Here is a 20673-nt window from a genome sequence, read left to right as displayed (position 1 = left end):
AATGATGATGATAACTTCAGATACAATCGGAAATCGACCATACTTCGTTTATAAAAATTTTCCTCAATTGGTAAAACTTATTGAAATAAGCACCGTTTTGGCATGGTTGCGAAATTATTTTATCTAAACTGAAGTTTGTCATCAAAGGTGGACATTAGTACTCATATCCTTTACCGGACACTAGGTGCAAAAACGCATGATTCATCAGTTGATGAGGAATCACGTTATTTCACATGATAAATTTTTCCTTTCTTGTCACAATATGCACTAAAATTTTTCTATAAATACGTTCTGCATTAACTGAACGAGCATTCAGTTTGATTTGGTCAACTCAAGTGTAGTATTTTTTCACTAGTTGAAAATTCTATATAGATCTCTCTACCGTTGATAATTTCTTTTGACAAGTATTTTCATTTTACTTACTGCAAAACTATCAACATGCGGTGGCAATTTTCGTTATATTTTTCGATATTTTGTTTCATTTTTGTAAAAGCCAAGTCCATCCCGGATTCCACAGAAGAGCAACAGAAACAAAACAGAGTACGCGATTGAAAATTATTGAATTTTTTATCTTTTTGAAACATTTGCCGTTATAAAATAACTAAGTATACTTAGTTTCAGATCGATTATGAACGTTTACCGAAGGATAATGAGTATAACGATATGCTCGTTGGTTTGCCACTCAGCTTTGACTGGAGAACAGAAGGAGGAGGAGCGGTGACTGAAGTAAAGGATCAGAATAAGGATGAGTGCTCTGAAGCTGATTGGGCTTTTGCCGCAGTAAGCGAACTAATCTTACGTACAAAGATAACTTTTCAGTAGAGTAATTCACGACAAATTTATACGTAGGTTGGCGCTTTGGAAGGACAATTATCAATCAACGATAAGACTAAAGTAAATCTTAGCGCACAAGAACTTATTGATTGCTCCACTAATGGCGGAAATTACGGTTGCGGAGGCGGAGATGTCAAAAAAGCATTCAATTACATCACAGCAAATGGTATTTCAACTCAAGAAAAATATCCATACATCGGAAAAGTAAGTACATAGATGCATAATTAATTAGGTACCTACTAATTAGCCATTGTACCAAAAGAATTTTACCAAGAGAATGTTCTTAGAATGGCAACTGTATCAAATTAGAGGACAATCAAAAAGTTGCGAAACATGCCACCATAGAATTGGAGCCAATTCCCTACGGTTCTGAACAAGAAATGAAACAAAAACTCAAGTCAGAGGGACCCATATTGGCCATCATTGATGGTTCTCAAGATTCTTTCTTGGAGTACAAAGGTGTGCATATGCGCTTCTTTTTCCCACAAAGTCGTGTCTTATATAGGGATCAAACTCGTGATTGTTTCATTTTTTATTGTTTTTACAGGAGGAATTTATCAAGATGGCAACTGCGCTAAAATTGGAAAACATAACGTTCTAATTGTTGGTTATGGTGAAACTGATGCAGATCCAAAAGAGGAATTCTGGATTGTGAAAAATTCTTGGGGTGAAGAGTGGGGCGAAAAAGGATACATTAGAATAGCACGCGGAAAAAATACCTGTGGAATAGCCACCAATGCAACTTACATTGAATACAGCAAATAGATGATGTTAAATAGCATTTTATGGTCGACTTTTTAACGATTAGGCTATATTATTAGTTCTATTAAATAATGTATGAGTATAATGTATGTATTTATTCAGTAGATACTACAGACGTCTATCAGTGTAATCCGTTATAAGTACAAAATAAAAGATTTTTAAACCTTGCATTTAGTGAGCTTATTTCTCTACAACGAGAAAAGTGTACATAGAACAATTTTACAATACATGAAGTAAGTTATTTGACTTTCCTGGACCTAAAGGATTATGTTCGATTCAAAAAATTGTGAAAAAAGTTGCTAAAAACCCTCGTTTTTTAAAATACTCAATTTTTCACGGCTAAAATGTAAAACGGTATTTTTGAAAAAAATGAATTCTAAACGAATACACATCAAATTGGAAATCAGAACATAAATGGCCCTTTCAGAAATTTTCACTTTCATCAACAAATTTTATGCACAGGAAAATAAATCTACAAAGAAAACCAAAAAATGAGGAAATCAAAACTATTGCTTTTCTGTTGGACAAAAATGTGTTCATTGAATATATGTATTTATTTGATCGGATGAATTTGGACTACACATTAGTCTGAACATGAATTTTATCCCGGATGGGTTGTCAAAGACGGAGTTTAGAGGTTCCTAAAATGACACTACTCAATTTTAAAATGGAATTATAAAACGACGAAAAAAAATTGAAAATTCCAAGTTTATGACTGCACCTTTGAAAATGCTACCAAAGCTGCCATTGAAGAACTAAAAAATGCGTATTTTGTAAGAAGATTTTTCTTTAATTTCAAAAAATTTCCATAAATGATCCTTAGTAGTTTCCAGAATCGTCTTAAAAATGGTGTTTTTAGATTTTTAGTTCACGCATAATATAGCTGCTTGGTTAGGGGTCTGAAAAATGTAAACATAAATATTTAAAAATAGGTACATTAATTGATTTGTGATAATTTTTGCATTATCTATTTTAAAAGGTCTGTGGGCCTGAGGCTTTAAACCTAAGGAGATCGGGGAAAATCCCTCTATCCCCCCTTAATCTCATATGCACTTGTAAAAGTTCAGAATTACTATCAAAATTTAAAAAATTACAATTAAGACTCCTTTTTCAACTCAATTTTCAACAAACTAATTTTCAAAATGATATTTTAAAACCTCAAATACCACAAAAGCTTTCAATAAATGTCTGTGGGGATGAAGCTTTAACCTCAGGGGATCAGGGGAAAATCCTTCTATCCGCGTTAATCTCATCCGCCCTTGTGAAAGGACTCTATTTTCAACAAACCAATTTTCAGAATAATATCTCAACACCTCAAAAGGGCACAAGAGCTCTCAATTTTTATCACAAAAAATTAAAAAATGAAGCTGCAAGTGTAATACATAAATGGTTCCTCCTCCTCCCCACCACCAGAACCTTCAAATACGATTAAAATTACAATTCAAATTAGGCCACTCAAAAAAATATATTGGAACGCATTAGAGTCAATTTTGGATCATTTTTCCCAATTTCAAAAAATCAAGAAAAAACTACCAAAAACTTATAAAAGTTTTTCGATTTTTTAAATTAGAAAAATTATAGAAAAATTGGTACCAGCACGTTTCAAAATTTCCTCAGTTTCAATGATCTCTTTCAATATTTTGGTAGAATTAATGGGAAATAGGTACCTACATGTACATATTGACCAAGAAAAAATTTTCAAAATACGAATTTATCCAAAAACAGCGATTTGCAAATTTTCAACCGCTCAGTAGAACCTTAGAACGGGTCTTGGCTTTTGACGGAATTAGTATAGATCGACGCAGAATCTCAAATACTATACGATTTTTTGAAAATTCTTTTCTTTGAAGACCTATTTCACTCCTCCAGGGACAACTCCGAAGCTAAACTTTTTTCTGAGTAACTTTCAACTCAAAATGAGGGCTTCCGTTGAATCTGGTCAAAAATCCGCCGACATTTTTTTGGCGATTGTAAAGAGGTAAGGTGCCAATTAAACAAATTTCCTGATTTGAAATCTAATGAACAAAATTATTCATGATTTAACAATTCATCAGTTCGTCTCCACAATCGATATTGATTCATACGATTACATTGCTGCAGAACGTTTCAAATGATAGATAAGTATCTTTTTTTTACGGTATATATAAAAGATAGAAAAAATTGCATTTCCCGTCGTCATGAAACTTTTCAGAAATTTTTTATAGAGTGACACGAGGAGAGATCTGTTCAAAAGATAACAAACGTGCGCACAACAAAGTATAGATAGAGGTACACAGATCGGTAGGTAACATCATTTTCCTTCGATATGATTCATTATTGTCACAGATGTGATTCGTATGTACGTAGTTATGTACCTATTTTCACTATATAAATACCTACAATCAGTCTACCTAAAGTTAGATTCGTGTAGTACAATTACTGAACGAGTACCAATATTTGGTACCGACATTGTCGACGAAATCAATTGTGCATAATAAAGTACGGGTACCTATACTCAGCAAAATTCGATAATTTTTCCTTTTTCATATTCTCGGATTATACCATCGAAATCAACATGCGGTGGCAATTTTTATTTCGCATGTCTATTTTTTGTTTAACATTTATCGAAGCTAACCCAACTTTCGGGTTAACATTTTTTGTGAAAGTTAACCCGAGTCTACAAGATCAAAAAGACCATCAATGGGAACAGTACAAAGTACGATTTAAAATTATGTATTTTCCACGCAGATTTCGAACATGTCAAGTATGTCAGCTTTAATTTCTTTTGTAGATCGAATTTCATAAAAACTATGGATCTGTGACAGAAGAAAATCATCGGAGGGAAATTTACGAGCGTAACGTTCAACAAATCAATCAACATAATGAACTATTTGCCAAAGGAGAAGTTTCATTTAAGAAGGAAATCGATCAGTATACAGATATGGTAAGCGTTATTGGTTTTCCCTTCGGTTTATACGAATTGAATCGATTCAAAAAAATTTTAATTTGTTTCAGGATTATACAACAGAGTTGGACTGGAGAAAAGAGAATGCGGTGACCATAGTGAGAGATCAGAAAGATTGTGAATATGGAGATTGGGCTTTTGCCGCTGTAAGTGAAAAACATATTATGAATTAATCAAAATTATAAAATAGAAATCATTCTACAAGCACTCGAATCGGACATAAATGTTTATTTCAATCCGGTAATTTCTGATGGATTGTGCAGATCGGAGCTGTGGAGGGATTCTTGTCCATAAGAGATAAAAAACTCAGCCCAAAACTTAGCGTGCAAGAACTCATTGATTGCACCCAGATAATGGGAAATTACGGTTGCCAAAGAGGTACCGTGCAAGAAGCATTAAATTACATTAAACAATATGGCATTTCGAAAGAAACATCATATCCATTTATTGGACAGGTAAATATTAAACAAACATTGATTTCAAATTTACTGCATTTGAGTGCCAATTTCATCATGCTGATGTTGTAGGACGGGGACAAATGTTCCAACAAACAGCAAGACAAAATCGCACAAGGCTTGGATATAAATCTTGATTTTATACCTAAAAATGATGAATCACTAATGAAAAGTTACCTCTATAAAAATGGACCCTTACTAGCCGTCATTAACGATTCTCCGTCTTTCAAGGGCTATAATGGTGTGTATGGATGATTGCATTTCGCATACAATATATTTAATGGTTGATAACATAATTTAATTCTTTGATTACTTTCGCAGGTGGAATTTATAAGGATGAAGAGTGCGGTAAATCTGCAGGAGAACACAATGTTTTGATCGTTGGTTATAACGAGGAGAAAGGAGAAAAGTACTGGATTGTGAAAAATTCATGGGGCGAAGACTGGGGTGATAAAGGATACATTAAAATCGCACGTGACAAAAATATTTGTGGGATAGCTAACGATGCACGTTTTCTATCATTCAACAATTAAGCCAAATTATTCTTAATTTAAGGTATTATTACGTTTTATGTTCTTCATGGTTGATGTAGTTGTGCCTATACCTAAAACATGTGTAGTTCTGGATCATTTTACAAAATAAAATTCTGTTATAACAGATTGAATTAGCATTTGTTCGAATATAAGTCTATAACAGTCAATAGATGTAATGCGATAGATATTGCTTTCCGCCCCTCAGTTACAACAAGTCGATAAATAGCCTTGAAATTCACTTTTTTAAAAAATCAATCGGACAACAGTAGGGAAATCAAAGAAACTGCATGAAAAGTAACAAAAAAAGCCACAAAACAAGGGCAAAACATTTTAATGGAGAAAAAAATTACCAAAAAAAAAACCAGAACTTTTCGTTTTTAAATAAAAATTTGAAAAGGTATCTCAATAATAACTTGTACGATTATTTTAAGTAGGTATGTACATGGTTAAAAGCAGGACTTTTTGGGTCAAAAATTCAAACTAACTAATTATTTTGGAACTTTTTGATTTTTTGGCAATTTCGGACAACAATTAGTGATGATTTTTTCAATTTCTGGCAAAAAACGAGACTTTTAACATTTCAGCGAAAAAAACGGCTTTTTAACAATACCTGGTGGAAAAAATGAATTCTGCAAAAAGCAGGAAATGGTGTTTCTAATTATCGAATAATTATAGGTAGCGTTTTTCAGATTTTTAGTTTTCAAAAAAAAACCAGCATAATTCTAATACCTAACATAAAACATGTTTAAAAGTTATCTATTGTTTTGTGATAATTTTTGCATCATCTATGCGAAAATCTTAAGAATGAGACAGAAAAATCTTTGGTTGTGAGGCTCTAAACCTCAGAAGATTTGAAAAAATCGAAAAAAATAACAAAACCTTGAAAAATTTATTCGATATTTTTGAAGTGGGCAAAAATGAAAAAAATTTTCCCAGTTTCAGAAATTATTCTCGCATAATTAATTGAAAATTATTTGTCAAAAAAAATTTTCAAAATACTATACATATAATTTATCCAAAAATACCTAAGCGATTTGCAAATCTTCAACATCTCAAAGAACTTCAACAGAGGTCTTGGCTTTTGACGGCAATAGCTCAGATCTACACAGAATATTTAATACTTTTATTTAAGACTGGGTCATTTTTCCAAAACAGGTTGTGTAGCGACAAGGAGCGAAAAAACCACGACTTTTTTCGAAAATGGTCCTCCTTTGAGAGCATAAATCTTCCCTCCAGAGGTACCTAAGAAGCTAAATTTTGTAGTTACTTTCAACTCAAAATGAAGGTCTCTGTTGAATTTGGTAAAAAATCCGCTGACTTTTTTTTGTGGATCCACCCTACTGTAAATAGGTACCTAACGTAACAATCAAACAAATTTCATGATTTTGAAAACTATGAATAATTATAGTTATGATTCAACGGGAATATCAACCAGCTCGTCTCCTTAACCAGAATTGATTCATACGATTATATTGCTGTACAGCGTTTCAAATAATAGATATCGTTTCACCATAAAAAATAGAAAAAATTGAATTTTGAGTCATGAGACTTTCCAGAAATTTTTTAATAAAGTAACACGAAGAGAGATCTATTCAAAAGATAACAAACGTGCATGCAAGATGCAGGAAACATCTTTTTCCTCGGACATGATTCATTCTTGTCAAAGATGTGATATTTTTTTGCTATATAAATACATACAGTCAGTCCACCTTAGATCAGATCCGTGTAGTACTACTATTATCGAACGCGTAAATTTGGCATTAAATTGTCGTTTTCTTTTTCTTAACCTCAGTTGTTTATTCCATCGAAGTCAACATGCGGTGTCAATTTATACTTCGTATGTCAATTTTCTGTTTACCATTTATTAAAGCTAACCCGACTTTCGGTGTATAGCCAAAAGAAAAGGACTGGAGAAAAGAGAACGCGGTGACCAAAGTGAGAAATCAGGGAGAATGTGATGGTGGAGATTGGGCTTTTGCCACGGTAAGTGAAAAACATAATTATTTTAATCAAAATTAAAAATAGAGAAATAATTTTACGTGTGCATAAATCGTTCATAAATGTTTATTTCAATCCGGTAATTTCTGATGGATTATGCAGATCGCAGCTGTGGAGGGATTACTGTCCATAAGAGATAAAAAACTCAGTCCAGAACTTAGCGCGCAAGAACTTCTTGATTGCTCCAAGACAGTACAAGAAAATTACGATTGCGAAAGTGGTACCGTGAAAAAAGCATTAAATTACATTAAAGATAATGGAATTTCGAAAGAAACATCATATCCATTTATTGGAAAGGTAAATAAACAAGCATTTATTTCAAAGTTACCCACTGCTCTTGAATGCCAGTTTCATCATGCTGATGTTGTAGGATTCGAAGAACTGTTCCAACGAACACCAAGACAAAATTGCAAAAGGCTTGGATATACAACTTGATTTTGCTACAAATAATGAATCACAAATGAAAAGTTACCTCTTTAACAATGGACCCCTACTAGCCGTCATTAACGATTCTCCGTCTTTCAAGGACTACAAGGGTGTGTTTGGATGACTGCATTTCGCATACAATATTTATATGGTTGATAACATAATTTAATACTTTGATTACTTTCGCAGGTGGAATTTATAAGGATGAAGAGTGCGTTAAATCCGGCGGAGAACACAATGTCTTAATCGTTGGTTTTAACGAGACAGAGCAAGGAGAAAAGTACTGGATTGTGAAAAATTCATGGGGCGAAGAGTGGGGTGACAATGGATATATTAAAATCGCACAAAACAAAAATATTTGTGGGATAGCTAACGATGTATATTATCTATCACTCAACAATTAAGCCAAGTTATTCTTAATTTAAGGTATTATTACGTTTTATGTTCTTCATGGTTGATGTAGTTGTACCTATAGCCTACCTAAAACATGTGTAGTTCTAGATCATTTTACAAAATAAAATTCTGTTTTCTCGGATTGATTAGCGTTTGTTCGAAGACTTCATATAAGTCTATAATAGTCAATAGATGTGATGCGATGCGATAGGTTGCTTTCTGCCCATCAGTTACAAGTCGATAAAAAGCCTTGAAATTCACTTTTTTTAATCAAACGGACAACACAACAGTAAGGAAATCAAAGAAACTGCAGTTCATGAAAAGTAACAAAAAAAGTCATAAAACAAGGGCAAAACATTTTAATTCAGAAAAAAATTACCAAAAAAAACCAGAACTTTTCGTTTTTAAATGAAAATTTGAAAAGGGAACTCAATAATAACTTGTACGATTATTACAAGTAGGTACATGGTTCAAAGGACTTTTTGGGTCAAAAATTCAAACTAAGTACCTAATTATTTTGGAACTTTTTGATTTTTTTAAAATTAATTTTTTGGCAATTTCGGACAACAAAGTGATGATTTTTTCAATTTCTGACAAAAAACGAGACTTCTAACAATTTCAGCAAAAGAAACGGCTTTTTAACAATACCTGGTGGAAAAAAGCGACACTGCAGACTTTGACAATGAATTCTGCGAAAAGCACAGGAAATGGTGTTTTCTAATTATTGAATAATACCTAATTATAGATAGCATTTTTCAGATTTTTAATTTTCAAAAAAAAACAAGCATAAATTCATTTTTCATATCTATTTGAAAATACGAACATTAAGGCAAAAAAATCTTTGAGTATGAGGCTCTAAACCTCAAAAGATCTGAGGAAATTTCAAAGAATCTAAAAAAATAAAAAAACTTGAAAAATTTATTCGTTTTTTGAAATGGGCAAAAATGAAACAAATTTCCCCAGTTTCAGAAATTATTCTGGCATACATACGTAATTAATTGAAAAATATTTGCCAAAAAAAATTTTCAAAATACAAATTTATCCAAAAATAAACGAATAGCAAATTTTCAACATCTCAAAGAACTTCAACAGAGGTTTTAGCTTTTGACAGCAATAGCACAGATTTACGCAGAATATTAAATACTTTTGTTTGAGACTGGGCCATTTTTTCAAAACAGGTTGTGTAGCGACAAGGAGCGAAAAAAAACACGTTTTTTTTTCGAAAATACTCCCCCTTAGAGAGCATAAATCTTCCCTCCAGAGGTATCTACGAAGCTGAATTTTGTGGTCAACTTTCAACTCAAAATGAAGGTCTCTGCTGAATTTGGTCAAAATTCCGCTGACCTTTTTTTTTGTCGATCCACCCTACTGTAAATAGGTAATGTAACAACTAACAATCAAACAAATTTCATGATTTTGAAAACTATGAATAATTAGTTATGATTCAACGAGAATATTAACCAGCTCGTATCCATAACCAGAATTGAATTATACTATTACATCGCTGTAAAGCGTTTCAAATGATAAATATTTTTTTACTATAAAAGGTAGAAAAAATTGAATTTCGCGTTATGAGACTTTCCAAAAATTTTAAATGGAGTGACACGAGGAGAGATCTATTCAAAAGATAACAAACATGCGCACATGGTACAGGTAGAGGTATACAGATAGGTAACATCCTTTTCCTCCGACATGATTCATTTTTATCACAGATGTGATGATATTTTTATTATATGTATAAATAGGTATTAGGCACATACAGTCAGTCCATATTAAATTAGATTCGTGTACTGCTCTACTGCTATGTATAATTATTGAACGAGTACATTTTGTATTGAATTGTCGACGAAATTAATCGTGTGTCATAAAGTACCTACGTGTAAAAAGTTGATAATTTTTTATTTTTCTTGATCTCGGTTCGTTCCATCGTATAATCAACATGCGGTGGCAATTTTCACTTTGTTTGTTCATCTTGTGTTTAGCATTTATTCAAGCTAAACCGACTTCAGATTCTTACGAAGATCATCGATGGGAACAATACAAAGTACGTGATTTAAAATTAAGCATTTTCCCCCTAACTTTCCAACATGTCAACTATTTTCTTTTTTAGACCGAATTCCATAAAAATTATAAAACTGTGGCAGAGGAAACCCATCGTAGGAGAATTTTTGAGCGTAACGTTCAACGAATTGATCAACACGATAAACGATCCTACATTAAGAAAATCGATCATTTTACAGATATGGTAAAAGTTATTGAGGTTTTCCCTCGATTTATACGAATCGAACCGATTTAGAAATTTTTCATTTAATTTCAGGATGATAATGAAATGCCAAACAGTTTATACTCGCCGATGAATGATGAGATTGATGAGCCTATGTATTTAGAATTGGAAAAAGACTTCGATTGGAGACAAAAAGACGCAGTAACCGAAGTGAAAGATCAGGGAGATTGCGAAAATGGAGATTGGGCTTTCACCGTTGTAAGTGAAATTCATAATTCAAAATAATAACAACAATAAGAAATCATATTACTTGTCAATAATCCAAAATAAAATTTGCAGACTGGTGCTTTGGAATCAAAATTATTTTTAAAAGAAAAGAAGAAACTAATTGAGCTTAGCGAACAAGACCTCCTTGATTGTACTATACCAAGAGGAAATTTGGGTTGCCAAAGCGGCGATGTAAAAAAAGCGCTCGATTATATTAATGAAAACGGAATTTCGGCTGAGAAATCATATCCATACAAAGGAGCGGTACGTGATGATTTCAATTTCAAATTGTCATTATTTTATCTATTTCAATACAAATTTTACATTATTTGCGATATTTCCAGGTTAACGACAAATGTCACAACAACCCCAGAGAAGTTGCAAAGGGCTTAAACATGAAATGTGATATAATCTCTTTCGATCAGGAGTCGACTATGAAACAAACCCTCGTCGTGAAAGGCCCTTTAATGGCAATAGTCGATGGATCTCTAAACTCATTTTTAAAATACTCGAAAACAGGTAAGTTTAAATGATTACTTCACCTGCCGGATGTTTTTAGAAAGTTTACTTCAATTATATTCATTTCCGCAGATGGAGTTTATCAGGATGAAAAATGCGGTAAATATGGAAAACACAATGTTCTGATCGTTGGTTATGGCGAGACAGAGCCAGAAGGGAAGTACTGGATAGTGAAAAACTCTTGGGGCAAAGCCTGGGGTGATAATGGGTATATGAAAATAGCTCGCGAGAAAGGTAATACTTGTGGTATAGCTTCTAATGTAACTTATATTGAATTATAAAAGCAATAGATCATTTTTTTTTTGTAATTTTAATCGAACAAATGACACTTTACGGTCGAGTAATTCGCTAATATAACAGTATTTTGTCGATAAAAAACTATATGTGTAGGTAATAGGTATCTGTGTACTCATTTTACAAAATAAAGTTTCAGTACATTTATGAGATCGAATTTACTTTTTTCTATCATTAAGTATTTATATTAAGTGCATTGCAAACGATTAAAAAAAAAAATCCGAGCCAATAGTTGTACTACGGCAACATGATGCAGAATTAAATAAGTACCTATAGGTATCTAAGTGTAAGTACCTGCATATCCGAAACAGTGATGAAAATTTTACCCCACAAAAGTATTAATTTCAATTTCTTAGAAAACAAAGCTCAAAATTTCAACATTTTAAATGAGTCATTCTATATCAAATCGGCGGATTTTTGCACAATGGGTCTCCAATTTTTTTCAAAATCAGATCATGTGTAGAGGTCATCAAACAATCACAAATGACTAAAACCAGACATTTTTTCGATTTTTTTTTGGCGGAGGTGAGGGGCTTCAAAGTTCTTCAAAATGGCCGAAAATAGAAAATTTCAGTTGCAATTAATTGCTCCGGTTGTACTACGTGGTATAGAATTTTGAATTTTTTTTCAAATTGTAGTACTTTAGAGGGTAATTGGCAAATGATGTCGAAATCAGTGTTGCCACTTTCAAAAACGTAAAAAAATCGATTTAAAAACTTATAATTTAAATTTAACCATGATATCCACGAGTTGGAATTCTGAAAAAATTCATCGATAAATTGGACGAACACTTTTCTTCATTTTCGAGAAAAAAATTACAAGTTTAGCACTCATTGCAAAAATACCATCAGAAATCTAAAAAATGAAAATTTTTGTATTTTTGAGATATTTTACCAATGTCTAGACGCACATGTGAAAAAATACCCCCCCCCCTGCCCCATCCAAGTTGTCAACGAGTTAACGAGAAATACCATTTTTGTGGCTATAATTTTACGAGTGCATGAAACATATTGAAAAAAATTCGCCACCGTTTTAAACAAAATCAGAAACCTAAAAAATGAACATTTTTACATTTTTGAAATATTTCACCAATATGTAAACGGACACGTGAAAATATTCCCCCTTCCCCTCCCAATTGTTCCAAAGAGCATCGAATATACCAGAAAGTTCTGTTGCCTGAGTAAAGCCTTAAACAGTGATGAAAATTGGGAGAAATAATTTATTTCTCTTAGTTCAATTCATCAAGTTTTGAAAAAAATTGCAAGCAAAACCTCATTTTTCAAATTTTTAACAATTCACCAAAAATTCAAAAATCCCCTTCAGCCTACAAGACCTCATTTGCGGTGGTTTTAGGATACCTAAGCTCAGCCTAACGTACGGCAGGATTAAATTTCCAGTTGCCAAAGTTGATTGCAACGTATTCTGAAGCAGTTTGAAACTGCAAGAAAAGGGTGAACTTCTGCTAGAGGCTTCAGATTGATCCGAAAATGATGAAAATCGATTCTGCAGGTTAGCTTTAGGCGGTGGAAGAAGTTTTGAAATTTTTGGAATTTTCAACTTGTAACAAAAAACTTCTCAAATTTTCACCCTAGAGATTAACTCCTCGAAACTTGACGTAAAATTCTAGGTACGTACTTATCAATACGCCCAGCACAAAAAAAAATTTCAAACAAAAATGATTTAATTTTCAGCTGCTGAAGTGGATTTCAACTTTTTCTGGGGAGCGATTCAACACTGTAGGAGAAAAATCAGCTGTTGTTGGAGGCTCCAGATCGGCTCGAAAATACTGACATTGACAATGCATTATTTGGAGGGAGGGAGGGAGGTAGTGTCGAATTTAGCACCGACATAAACTGATTTTCAGGTTGTCCTCTCTAGGTAGGTATATTTACTCATTTTGTCCAATAGACCATTTCCACCATTTTTAAAGAATATCCAAAAATCAAAAAATAGATTTTGGCTACTCAAAATTTGATTCTCAGGTCTGGGTGGCAATGTGGCATGTTCTTTCAAATTCAAGTTGACGAGTCGTATAGCAGGGTCTCTAACAAACTTTCTTCGAAGAAATGCATTACTTTTTGCATTACCATATTAATATTTCTATTCAACTTACCCTCCCCCCCACCAAAAAAATTATCTTTGTGAAACAGTTGGAATTACCAAGGGATTTTTTTTTAGCTTACTCGCTATAAACCAGTTATGGCAAAACTTTTTCATTTCAGTTTTGCTTTTTTCAGTTTTCAGTTTTCATGTCTTGAGGCTCAAAAAAAATCAAAATTGAAAGATGAAATTCTTTTCTTTTATGAGTTTTCAAACACCAATTTTCCACTTGGCAGCAAAACTTAAAATTTCAAACACAAAAATTCAGAAGAAATTCTAATGAAAGTGAATATTTTTTTTGTTTGAAATAGATGATTAAATTCAAAGCACTGATCGCTGAAACAAACTTGATATTCAGGGGCGAATCAAACCAATTTTACTAAGGGGGAGGGGTGGGTAAAGATCTTGAAAAATAACGTGATTTTGATTTTGAAGAGTTTTCCGAAATCCAGAAATTTCATTTTAAGATTTATAAACTTTTAAAGAATTTCAAATGGATTTTGAGAAAAAATACATCACTTTTCAGGCAAAATGCATTACTTTGCATTAGGTACTTACATTACCGAGAATTTCAATGCATTACTTTTACATTACTTACATTACCTGTTAGACACCCTGTAGTGGTAAATTATTCAAAATAAATCGTAACGTAAAAATGAGAATTAATGGTGTACGGTGCCTATTTCCTTCGTTACTTGATAGCTGGCGAAAATGTCATTGGAAATTTATTTTTTAGTGCTCTGTTTGCACAATTATTCGCTAAAATTTGGCAACACTGGGAGGTGTTTTCGAACAAAATTATGAGCGTCAAGTAAAAATTGAAAAAATGACGAATTTCCAGCAACATCCAAGAACAGGATAGGCAACTAAAATACAAATTCTTGGGTATACATTTTTTCCTTGATCTTATGTTCCCATTCACCCTCTCCCCCTTCACTTTATATTGCATAATTAACCACGTTACGTTTTTCGAGTAAAGAAATTAGGCATAGCTTTTTGTAATACCTACATCGAAGATTGCATTAATTTCAATTTATGAGTAATTCATGGATCCGTGTACAATTAATGATACATTTTACTCACCCAACTACTTATTTTAATGATGTTTACTCTTATGATGCAAAAGTTGGTACTCACCTGAAACAAAAAAAAAACAACCGTCAATTAGTGGATTGAAAGTTATCCCATAGTGAACACAATTTAAAACGTAAACGCAATTTGTAAAATGCAGCCTACAGGACCGAGGACGCACAGTCAAAAGGACATCTGCTAGATCAACGCGGAGATGAAAAAATCAACGCTAAAATAGGTACATATTTTTAAAAAATTCACTTAAAAATTGTTATCAGCAGAATAGCGCAGCCGATTTAAACCTTATTGCTATTGTAGTTATTATTTATCGATTCAAAAGATTTATTTCTTGTTTACATCGTTATTTTTTCAAAGTAATTTCATTCCTGTTTTCAAAAAAATTTGTGATTGTTACCATTTCTCGTCATTTCTTGAAATGGGTTTTTACACCATCGTTCAAAATTATCACAATTTCCAAAGAAGGTAAAAAAAATAGCATGTACGTCAAACCGATTCCTGAAATTTTCACCAGGATGACACGAGGAAAGATACAATAGATAAAGAATAACAGGTACAGGTATACAGCTGGTAACATAGGTACAGGTACACTAGTCATATCCTCTTCCTGTGACATGATTCATTGCTCTTATGATCGAATACCTATATAAATACAATACATTCACATCCAATTTCACTCATTAGTGTAATTGAACGTGTACATTCGATAATTTCGTTCGTCTCATAGGAAATTTTCGATTCATTGGATAACCATCGACATGAGGTGGCAATTTTCGGTTTGTTTGTCAATCGTTTGTTTGGGGTTTATTCGAGCTAAATCCATTCCAGGCTTTCCAGAAGACCAATGGGGACGATTCAAAGTACGCAATTTAAAATGACAATACGTTTTCTTCGCCAATTTTAGTGCAAGTGATTATTTTTTGTTTATTTTGCAGCTCGAATTCAACAAAAATTATAGATCTGAGAATGAAGAAAACCTACGGCAGGGAATTTTCATGAATAACATTCAACGAATCAATCAACATAATGAACGATTTGCCAACGGAGAAGTTTCATTTACAAAGGAAATCGATCAGTATACCGATATGGTGAGAATTATTGCTATAGTTTTCCGCTCCATTTACACAAATGAAACTAATTACCTAGAAATTCTTCATTTTATACCTATGTTAGGGCGAAAATGAAGTTCCAAATAGTTTGTACTCGCCGACGAATAATGAGTCCATGTACATAGAATTACCAAAAGAAAAGGACTGGAGAAAAGAGAACGCGGTGACCAAAGTGAGAGATCAGGGAGGTTGTGAAAAAGGAGATTGGGCTTTTGCCGCTGTAAGTGAAACACATAATTAATTATGAATTAATCAAAATTATGAATAGAAATCATTCCACAAGCACACGAATCGCTCATAAATAATATTCATTTCAATCCGGTAATTTCTGATGGATTATGCAGATCGGAGCTGTGGAGGGATTACTGTCCATAAGAGATAAAAAACTCAGTCCAGAACTTAGCGTGCAAGAACTCATTGATTGCTCCGGGGCAATGGGAAATTACGGTTGCGGAGGCGGAGTTGTCACAAAAGCATTCGATTACATTAATGATGAAGGAATTTCGAAAGAAACATCATATCCATTTATTGAAAAGGTAAATACTTAAACAATAATTTATTTCAATGTTACCTACTGCTCTTGAGTAGGTACCAATTTTATCATGCTGATGTTGTAGAATTCGGAGAAGTGTTCCAACGAACACCAAGACAAAATTGCAAAAGGCTTGGATATACAACTTGATTTTGCTACAAATAATGAATCACAAATGAAAAGTTACCTCTTTCACAATGGACCCCTACTAGCCGTCATTAACACTTCTCTAGCTTCTTTCGAGAACTATACTGGTGAGTTTGGATGACTGCATTTCGCATACAATATTTATATGGTTGATAACATAATTTAATACTTTGATTACTTTCGCAGGTGATGATGGAATTTATAAGGATGAAGAGTGCGGTAAATCCGGCGGAGAACACAATGTTTTGATCGTTGGTTATAACGAGGAGAAAGGAGAAAAGTACTGGATTGTGAAAAATTCATGGGGCGAAGGCTGGGGTGACAAAGGATATATTAAAATCGCACGTGACAAAAATATTTGTGGGATAGCTAACAATGCAAATTTTCTATCATACGGCAATAATAAGTCAAAATATTCTTAATTGTAGGTATTCGTATTATTACTGTGTTTTATGTTTGAATGCTATTCATGGTTGATGTAGTTGTACCTATACCTACCACATTGTGTAGTTCTGGATAATTTTACAAAATAAAGTCTGTTATCTTGGATTGAACTACTTAGGGTTTATTTCAAAGACTATATCAGTCAATAGTTTAATGTGATAAGTATTGCTTTCCATCCCTCAGTTACAATAAGCTGATGAAAAATTCTTGAAATTCATTTTTTTTTTTATCAATCGGACAAAAGTAAGGAAATCAAAGTAAGTAACTGTGTGATGAGCAGGACTGCCCTGATCGCCTATACATGGTCTTAACGTAATTCCTCCTCACTGTAGTTTTATGATCTTGCTGACCTTAGGCAAGATTACGCGAATCTTACTGTAGGGGCGCGCTCAAGGCTATCGTGCGACAATTCTGTCGAAGCAGAGGTTCAGCTCCAGCTTCGTATTCCTTAAAAAATCAGTCTTAAAAGTAACGAGTTTGCGATAGTTTCTCTTAAGCTCTAACCAGCTAAATAGGTGACCAAGGAGCCCTGCCTAGGCTCTCTGGAAACCACACATTAAAGTACCCATCCGTAGATGGTGATTTTGTACTTATAACGTGTCGCGTCGTTAATTTCCTCATACGGACATGGTACTATTTTAAATAACGTGATCTTCGTTAATTTCCCATGTAAGATCGTGGTAAGGTGCACCGGGGCAAGTCAGAATGATTTTTCGCAATTTCAACTTTGACCAGCTGTTACTCCCCTTCTAATGAACCAATATGGATCAAATTTATTATGTAGGTTCCCATAAGGGTTCTTAACGTATGGTAAAAATTTGAGCCCGATTGACACAGTAGCTTTTGCTCAGTGGAATAAAATATAAACTGTCCTGACTTACCCCAATTGGGGGAAGTCAGAACAGGCTAAACTTTGCAGAGGTGTAGATCACAAACGGAGCGTCCTAGAAAAATTGCATATAATCAAAATTGTAGAGAATTTAATTCTCTTTGAGATCACTCTCATCAGATTTTCACTAGGACGCACGGTTCGTCCGCTATATGCGAAAAACTAAGAAATAGAAAGTCTGTATTTTAGACCAAATTCAAAATAAGTTCAAAACAACTACAAAATACAATTGAAGGGTTCCTTTCCAAGTCGGCCTAAGTCCATTTTTTTCGTTTCGAGAAAAACACTTATTTGTGTTTTTCTCGCCCTTCCGCTTCAATAATAAATGATGTGATTATATGGTTGTGAAGCTTGATCTTTCTGCTTTAAAGTACCGTATTGGTATTTTTTTAATTTTGCGTATTATCAGCTCCAGAGCGCGTCAAACAGTCAGAAAAAGTGGACTTAGGCCCATTTGGAATTATCTGATGTTAAAAATTTCGAAAAAGAGCTGAAAAACGCGTTTTTTCAAAAAAAAATTCACGAATCATTAATTTAATACATTTCTGAAACAATTTCATTCGAAGCACCTTCAAATTTCGTCTCTGGAAAATCGTTGAAAAACTTGAAAAAAAAACCGGCACAACCGCACTTGTATACAAATTCTTAAAAAATGTATGATTTAGGCCACTTTGGAATAATCAGCTGTTTTTTCGAGCCGGCAAAACAGCGCTCCTGAGCGAAAAAAGTAACGCCAGGTGTTGGGACAAGGTGATAAAGGTGTTAACCGACCTGTACCAGCAGATGGCGCTGCTAACTCAAAAATGATAAAAATGGACTTAGGCCGACTTGGAAAGGAACCCTTCAATTGAACCAAAGACATCTAAAATAAAACTGAATCGCGAAAATTTTTATGCCGTGATGAAGTAGGGGTAGTACCCTCAAGTCACCTTTAGTGGCACTTCGCCAGATATAAACCTCTAGGCGCTAGAGCAAGTTTTCTAACTTACCCCGAATTCCAACTTCCCCCGGTGCACCTTACTTTTTTAGTCATTAGCCAGATTTATCCGCAAATCTGAGCCTTTGTCTCCACAAAAATGGAACTCCGACCCAGACCTGCCAAAGCGACTATTATTGGGGTCACCAGGGAGAGGCAGGCAATGTGAACAGTCTAAACAGAAATGTACTCAGACCAACCTAGGTAATCGTGTATCCTTTAATTCAGGGTTACATGCGCCCTTAATTTATCTAATTATGTTAATAATATATATCTTACGTAATTGTATCAATTGGTAGATGGCGATGTGTTAATCATCTATCAATTGATCTATTTTACCTTAGAAGCTGTTTTACTTCGCTTCAATATGTACTTTAATTTATCCCCCTAAACCAATCTTCCGAGCCTAGCCCGCGTGTGTTGTAATCTTGCCGCCTAATCTTGGCTGGTTAGGCTGACGCCATCGAATCTCATGGCAATACAGAATAATTTATGTTTAGACCCTTTGTAAATTATTTGGTATACTTTGCTCATCTATGTATATATTTCTTGATTAAAATAATTGTACATAAATTCTCCTTGCGTTATCATTTCATAATCTAAAAGGTAACAAAAGGATTGTTATTCTAAGTGAATAGTGTAGTTTGATTGACTAAAGTCTCTCCATCTTGAGCTAAGCAGGCATCTAAGAAATATTTCCCTCTTAACAAATATTTCTTAGAATTAGCCTAACACAAAATTATAGGAATTTCTCTCATACTCAGTCATTATCATTCTCTTTCTTTATCATAGTTATTCTCACTCTCACTATTACAACTGAAAAGTAATAAAAAAAGTGACAAAACATGGGCAAAACAATTTTATGCGGAAAAAAATGACCAAAAAAACCCAGAATATTTCGTTTTCAATTAAAAATTTAAAAATGGAACTTAATAGGAACTTGTACGATTATAGCTAAAAGCAGGACTTTTTGGGTCCAAAAATTCGAACAAATTACTTTGGAACTTTTTAATTTTTTTTATTAATATTTTTTGGAAATTTTGGGCAGCAAAGTGATGATTTTTCAAACAATTTCAGCATAAGTAAGAGCTTAAAAAGCGACACATTTAGAACAATCTTTGGAAAAGATTTATTTTTGACTAAAAACAAGACTTTGGAAACTGCAAAAGGCAGGGCTTCTCAGTAATTTTTGGCAAAAAAGCGAAACATTTTGACTATTTTGCTAAAAAACGGGAATTTTTGACATTTTTAAATCGACAAAATACACACGTACAAGACTTTGACAATTTTCGCAAAAACCAGGATTTCTAGGGAAGTATTAGCAAATGTGAACCCCTATTTACTTTTTCGCAATTTTTATTCAAAAAGTTGGACTATATTGCAACTTTTTGCGGAAAAGCGGAACGTTTTGGTAATTTTTGTCAAAAAATCTTATAAACTTTTAGGCAATCAATTTATGGGAAAAAAGTTAGATTTTTTGACAATCTTTTGCAAAAGGCAAGACATTTACAATTTCTGCAAAAAGCAAGACTTTTTGGCAACTATAGCAAAAAAAAACAAACGGATTTTTGGATATTTTTTTGAAAAAAATTACGAGTTTTTGGAATTTTTTGCGATAATCCAAATATTTTAGCAATTTTTAGTCAGAAACGAGGGTTTTTGACAACTTTGAAAATTATTGCTTTGTTACTATTTTTGCAAAAAGCGAAACTTCAACAATTCTAACGAGAGGCACGGC

The 20673-nt window shown here is 33.3% G+C and overlaps 6 protein-coding genes across 7 annotated transcripts in view; 5 read left to right on the top strand and 1 right to left on the bottom strand.

Annotated features, from left to right (window-relative positions):
* The window catches only part of Hk (Hyperkinetic), a 187012-nt gene that overhangs the window by 84929 nt on the left and 81410 nt on the right, over nucleotides 1-20673 (bottom strand). The gene's annotated exons all lie outside the window — the stretch shown is intronic.
* Nucleotides 305-1764, top strand: LOC135842410 (procathepsin L-like). Of its 2 annotated transcripts, none has more exons than XM_065359860.1 (5): nucleotides 305-540; nucleotides 622-780; nucleotides 850-1038; nucleotides 1122-1293; nucleotides 1382-1764. In XM_065359860.1, exons 1-5 carry the CDS (start codon nucleotides 439-441, stop codon nucleotides 1597-1599), a joined length of 840 nt encoding a protein of 279 aa, XP_065215932.1. In that variant the 5' UTR covers nucleotides 305-438; the 3' UTR covers nucleotides 1600-1764. The 2 variants fall into 2 exon arrangements, with proteins under 2 accessions (XP_065215932.1, XP_065215931.1); XM_065359859.1 differs by having other exon boundaries at nucleotides 616-780.
* On the top strand, nucleotides 3987-5654 carry LOC135842409 (procathepsin L-like). Its single transcript, XM_065359858.1, has 6 exons — nucleotides 3987-4291; nucleotides 4367-4519; nucleotides 4591-4686; nucleotides 4804-4995; nucleotides 5068-5236; nucleotides 5317-5654. Exons 1-6 carry the CDS (start codon nucleotides 4151-4153, stop codon nucleotides 5526-5528), a joined length of 963 nt encoding a protein of 320 aa, XP_065215930.1. The 5' UTR covers nucleotides 3987-4150; the 3' UTR covers nucleotides 5529-5654.
* LOC135845201 (procathepsin L-like) lies at nucleotides 7148-8487 on the top strand. The gene is made up of 5 exons (XM_065363669.1): nucleotides 7148-7276; nucleotides 7422-7511; nucleotides 7629-7823; nucleotides 7897-8062; nucleotides 8142-8487. Exons 1-5 carry the CDS (start codon nucleotides 7148-7150, stop codon nucleotides 8354-8356), a joined length of 795 nt encoding a protein of 264 aa, XP_065219741.1. The 3' UTR covers nucleotides 8357-8487.
* Nucleotides 10101-11799, top strand: LOC135842407 (procathepsin L-like). Its single transcript, XM_065359855.1, has 6 exons — nucleotides 10101-10389; nucleotides 10456-10590; nucleotides 10663-10827; nucleotides 10909-11100; nucleotides 11181-11355; nucleotides 11428-11799. The coding sequence occupies exons 1-6, from the start codon at nucleotides 10285-10287 to the stop codon at nucleotides 11634-11636; spliced, it is 981 nt and encodes a 326-aa protein (XP_065215927.1). The 5' UTR covers nucleotides 10101-10284; the 3' UTR covers nucleotides 11637-11799.
* Nucleotides 15509-17180, top strand: LOC135842404 (procathepsin L-like). Its single transcript, XM_065359852.1, has 6 exons — nucleotides 15509-15698; nucleotides 15774-15926; nucleotides 16012-16167; nucleotides 16292-16483; nucleotides 16565-16733; nucleotides 16813-17180. The coding sequence occupies exons 1-6, from the start codon at nucleotides 15597-15599 to the stop codon at nucleotides 17046-17048; spliced, it is 1008 nt and encodes a 335-aa protein (XP_065215924.1). The 5' UTR covers nucleotides 15509-15596; the 3' UTR covers nucleotides 17049-17180.

The sequence above is a fragment of the Planococcus citri genome, chromosome 4, assembly GCF_950023065.1.
Source record: "Planococcus citri chromosome 4, ihPlaCitr1.1, whole genome shotgun sequence".
In the NCBI taxonomy this organism is placed as follows: domain Eukaryota; kingdom Metazoa; phylum Arthropoda; class Insecta; order Hemiptera; family Pseudococcidae; genus Planococcus; species Planococcus citri.
This window is presented reverse-complemented; position numbering and strand designations above follow the sequence as displayed.

Excerpts from the sequence above, each read along its gene's own strand:
- LOC135842410 (XM_065359859.1), top strand. The coding sequence starts at position 439 with ATGCGGTGGCAATTTTCGTTATATTTTTCGATATTTTGTTTCATTTTT. Across the intron at positions 781-849 it reads CTGATTGGGCTTTTGCCGCA|GTTGGCGCTTTGGAAGGACA; the intron begins GTAAGCGAACTA and ends ATTTATACGTAG. Across the intron at positions 1,294-1,381 it reads TTCTTTCTTGGAGTACAAAG|GAGGAATTTATCAAGATGGC; the intron begins GTGTGCATATGC and ends TTGTTTTTACAG.
- LOC135842409 (XM_065359858.1), top strand. The coding sequence starts at position 4,151 with ATGCGGTGGCAATTTTTATTTCGCATGTCTATTTTTTGTTTAACATTT. Across the intron at positions 4,520-4,590 it reads TCGATCAGTATACAGATATG|GATTATACAACAGAGTTGGA; the intron begins GTAAGCGTTATT and ends AATTTGTTTCAG. Across the intron at positions 4,687-4,803 it reads GAGATTGGGCTTTTGCCGCT|ATCGGAGCTGTGGAGGGATT; the intron begins GTAAGTGAAAAA and ends TGGATTGTGCAG.
- LOC135845201 (XM_065363669.1), top strand. The coding sequence starts at position 7,148 with ATGCAGGAAACATCTTTTTCCTCGGACATGATTCATTCTTGTCAAAGA. Across the intron at positions 7,512-7,628 it reads GAGATTGGGCTTTTGCCACG|ATCGCAGCTGTGGAGGGATT; the intron begins GTAAGTGAAAAA and ends TGGATTATGCAG. Across the intron at positions 8,063-8,141 it reads GTCTTTCAAGGACTACAAGG|GTGGAATTTATAAGGATGAA; the intron begins GTGTGTTTGGAT and ends TTACTTTCGCAG.
- LOC135842407 (XM_065359855.1), top strand. The coding sequence starts at position 10,285 with ATGCGGTGGCAATTTTCACTTTGTTTGTTCATCTTGTGTTTAGCATTT. Across the intron at positions 10,390-10,455 it reads ATCGATGGGAACAATACAAA|ACCGAATTCCATAAAAATTA; the intron begins GTACGTGATTTA and ends TTTCTTTTTTAG. Across the intron at positions 11,101-11,180 it reads CATATCCATACAAAGGAGCG|GTTAACGACAAATGTCACAA; the intron begins GTACGTGATGAT and ends CGATATTTCCAG.
- LOC135842404 (XM_065359852.1), top strand. The coding sequence starts at position 15,597 with ATGAGGTGGCAATTTTCGGTTTGTTTGTCAATCGTTTGTTTGGGGTTT. Across the intron at positions 15,927-16,011 it reads TCGATCAGTATACCGATATG|GGCGAAAATGAAGTTCCAAA; the intron begins GTGAGAATTATT and ends TACCTATGTTAG. Across the intron at positions 16,734-16,812 it reads TTCTTTCGAGAACTATACTG|GTGATGATGGAATTTATAAG; the intron begins GTGAGTTTGGAT and ends TTACTTTCGCAG.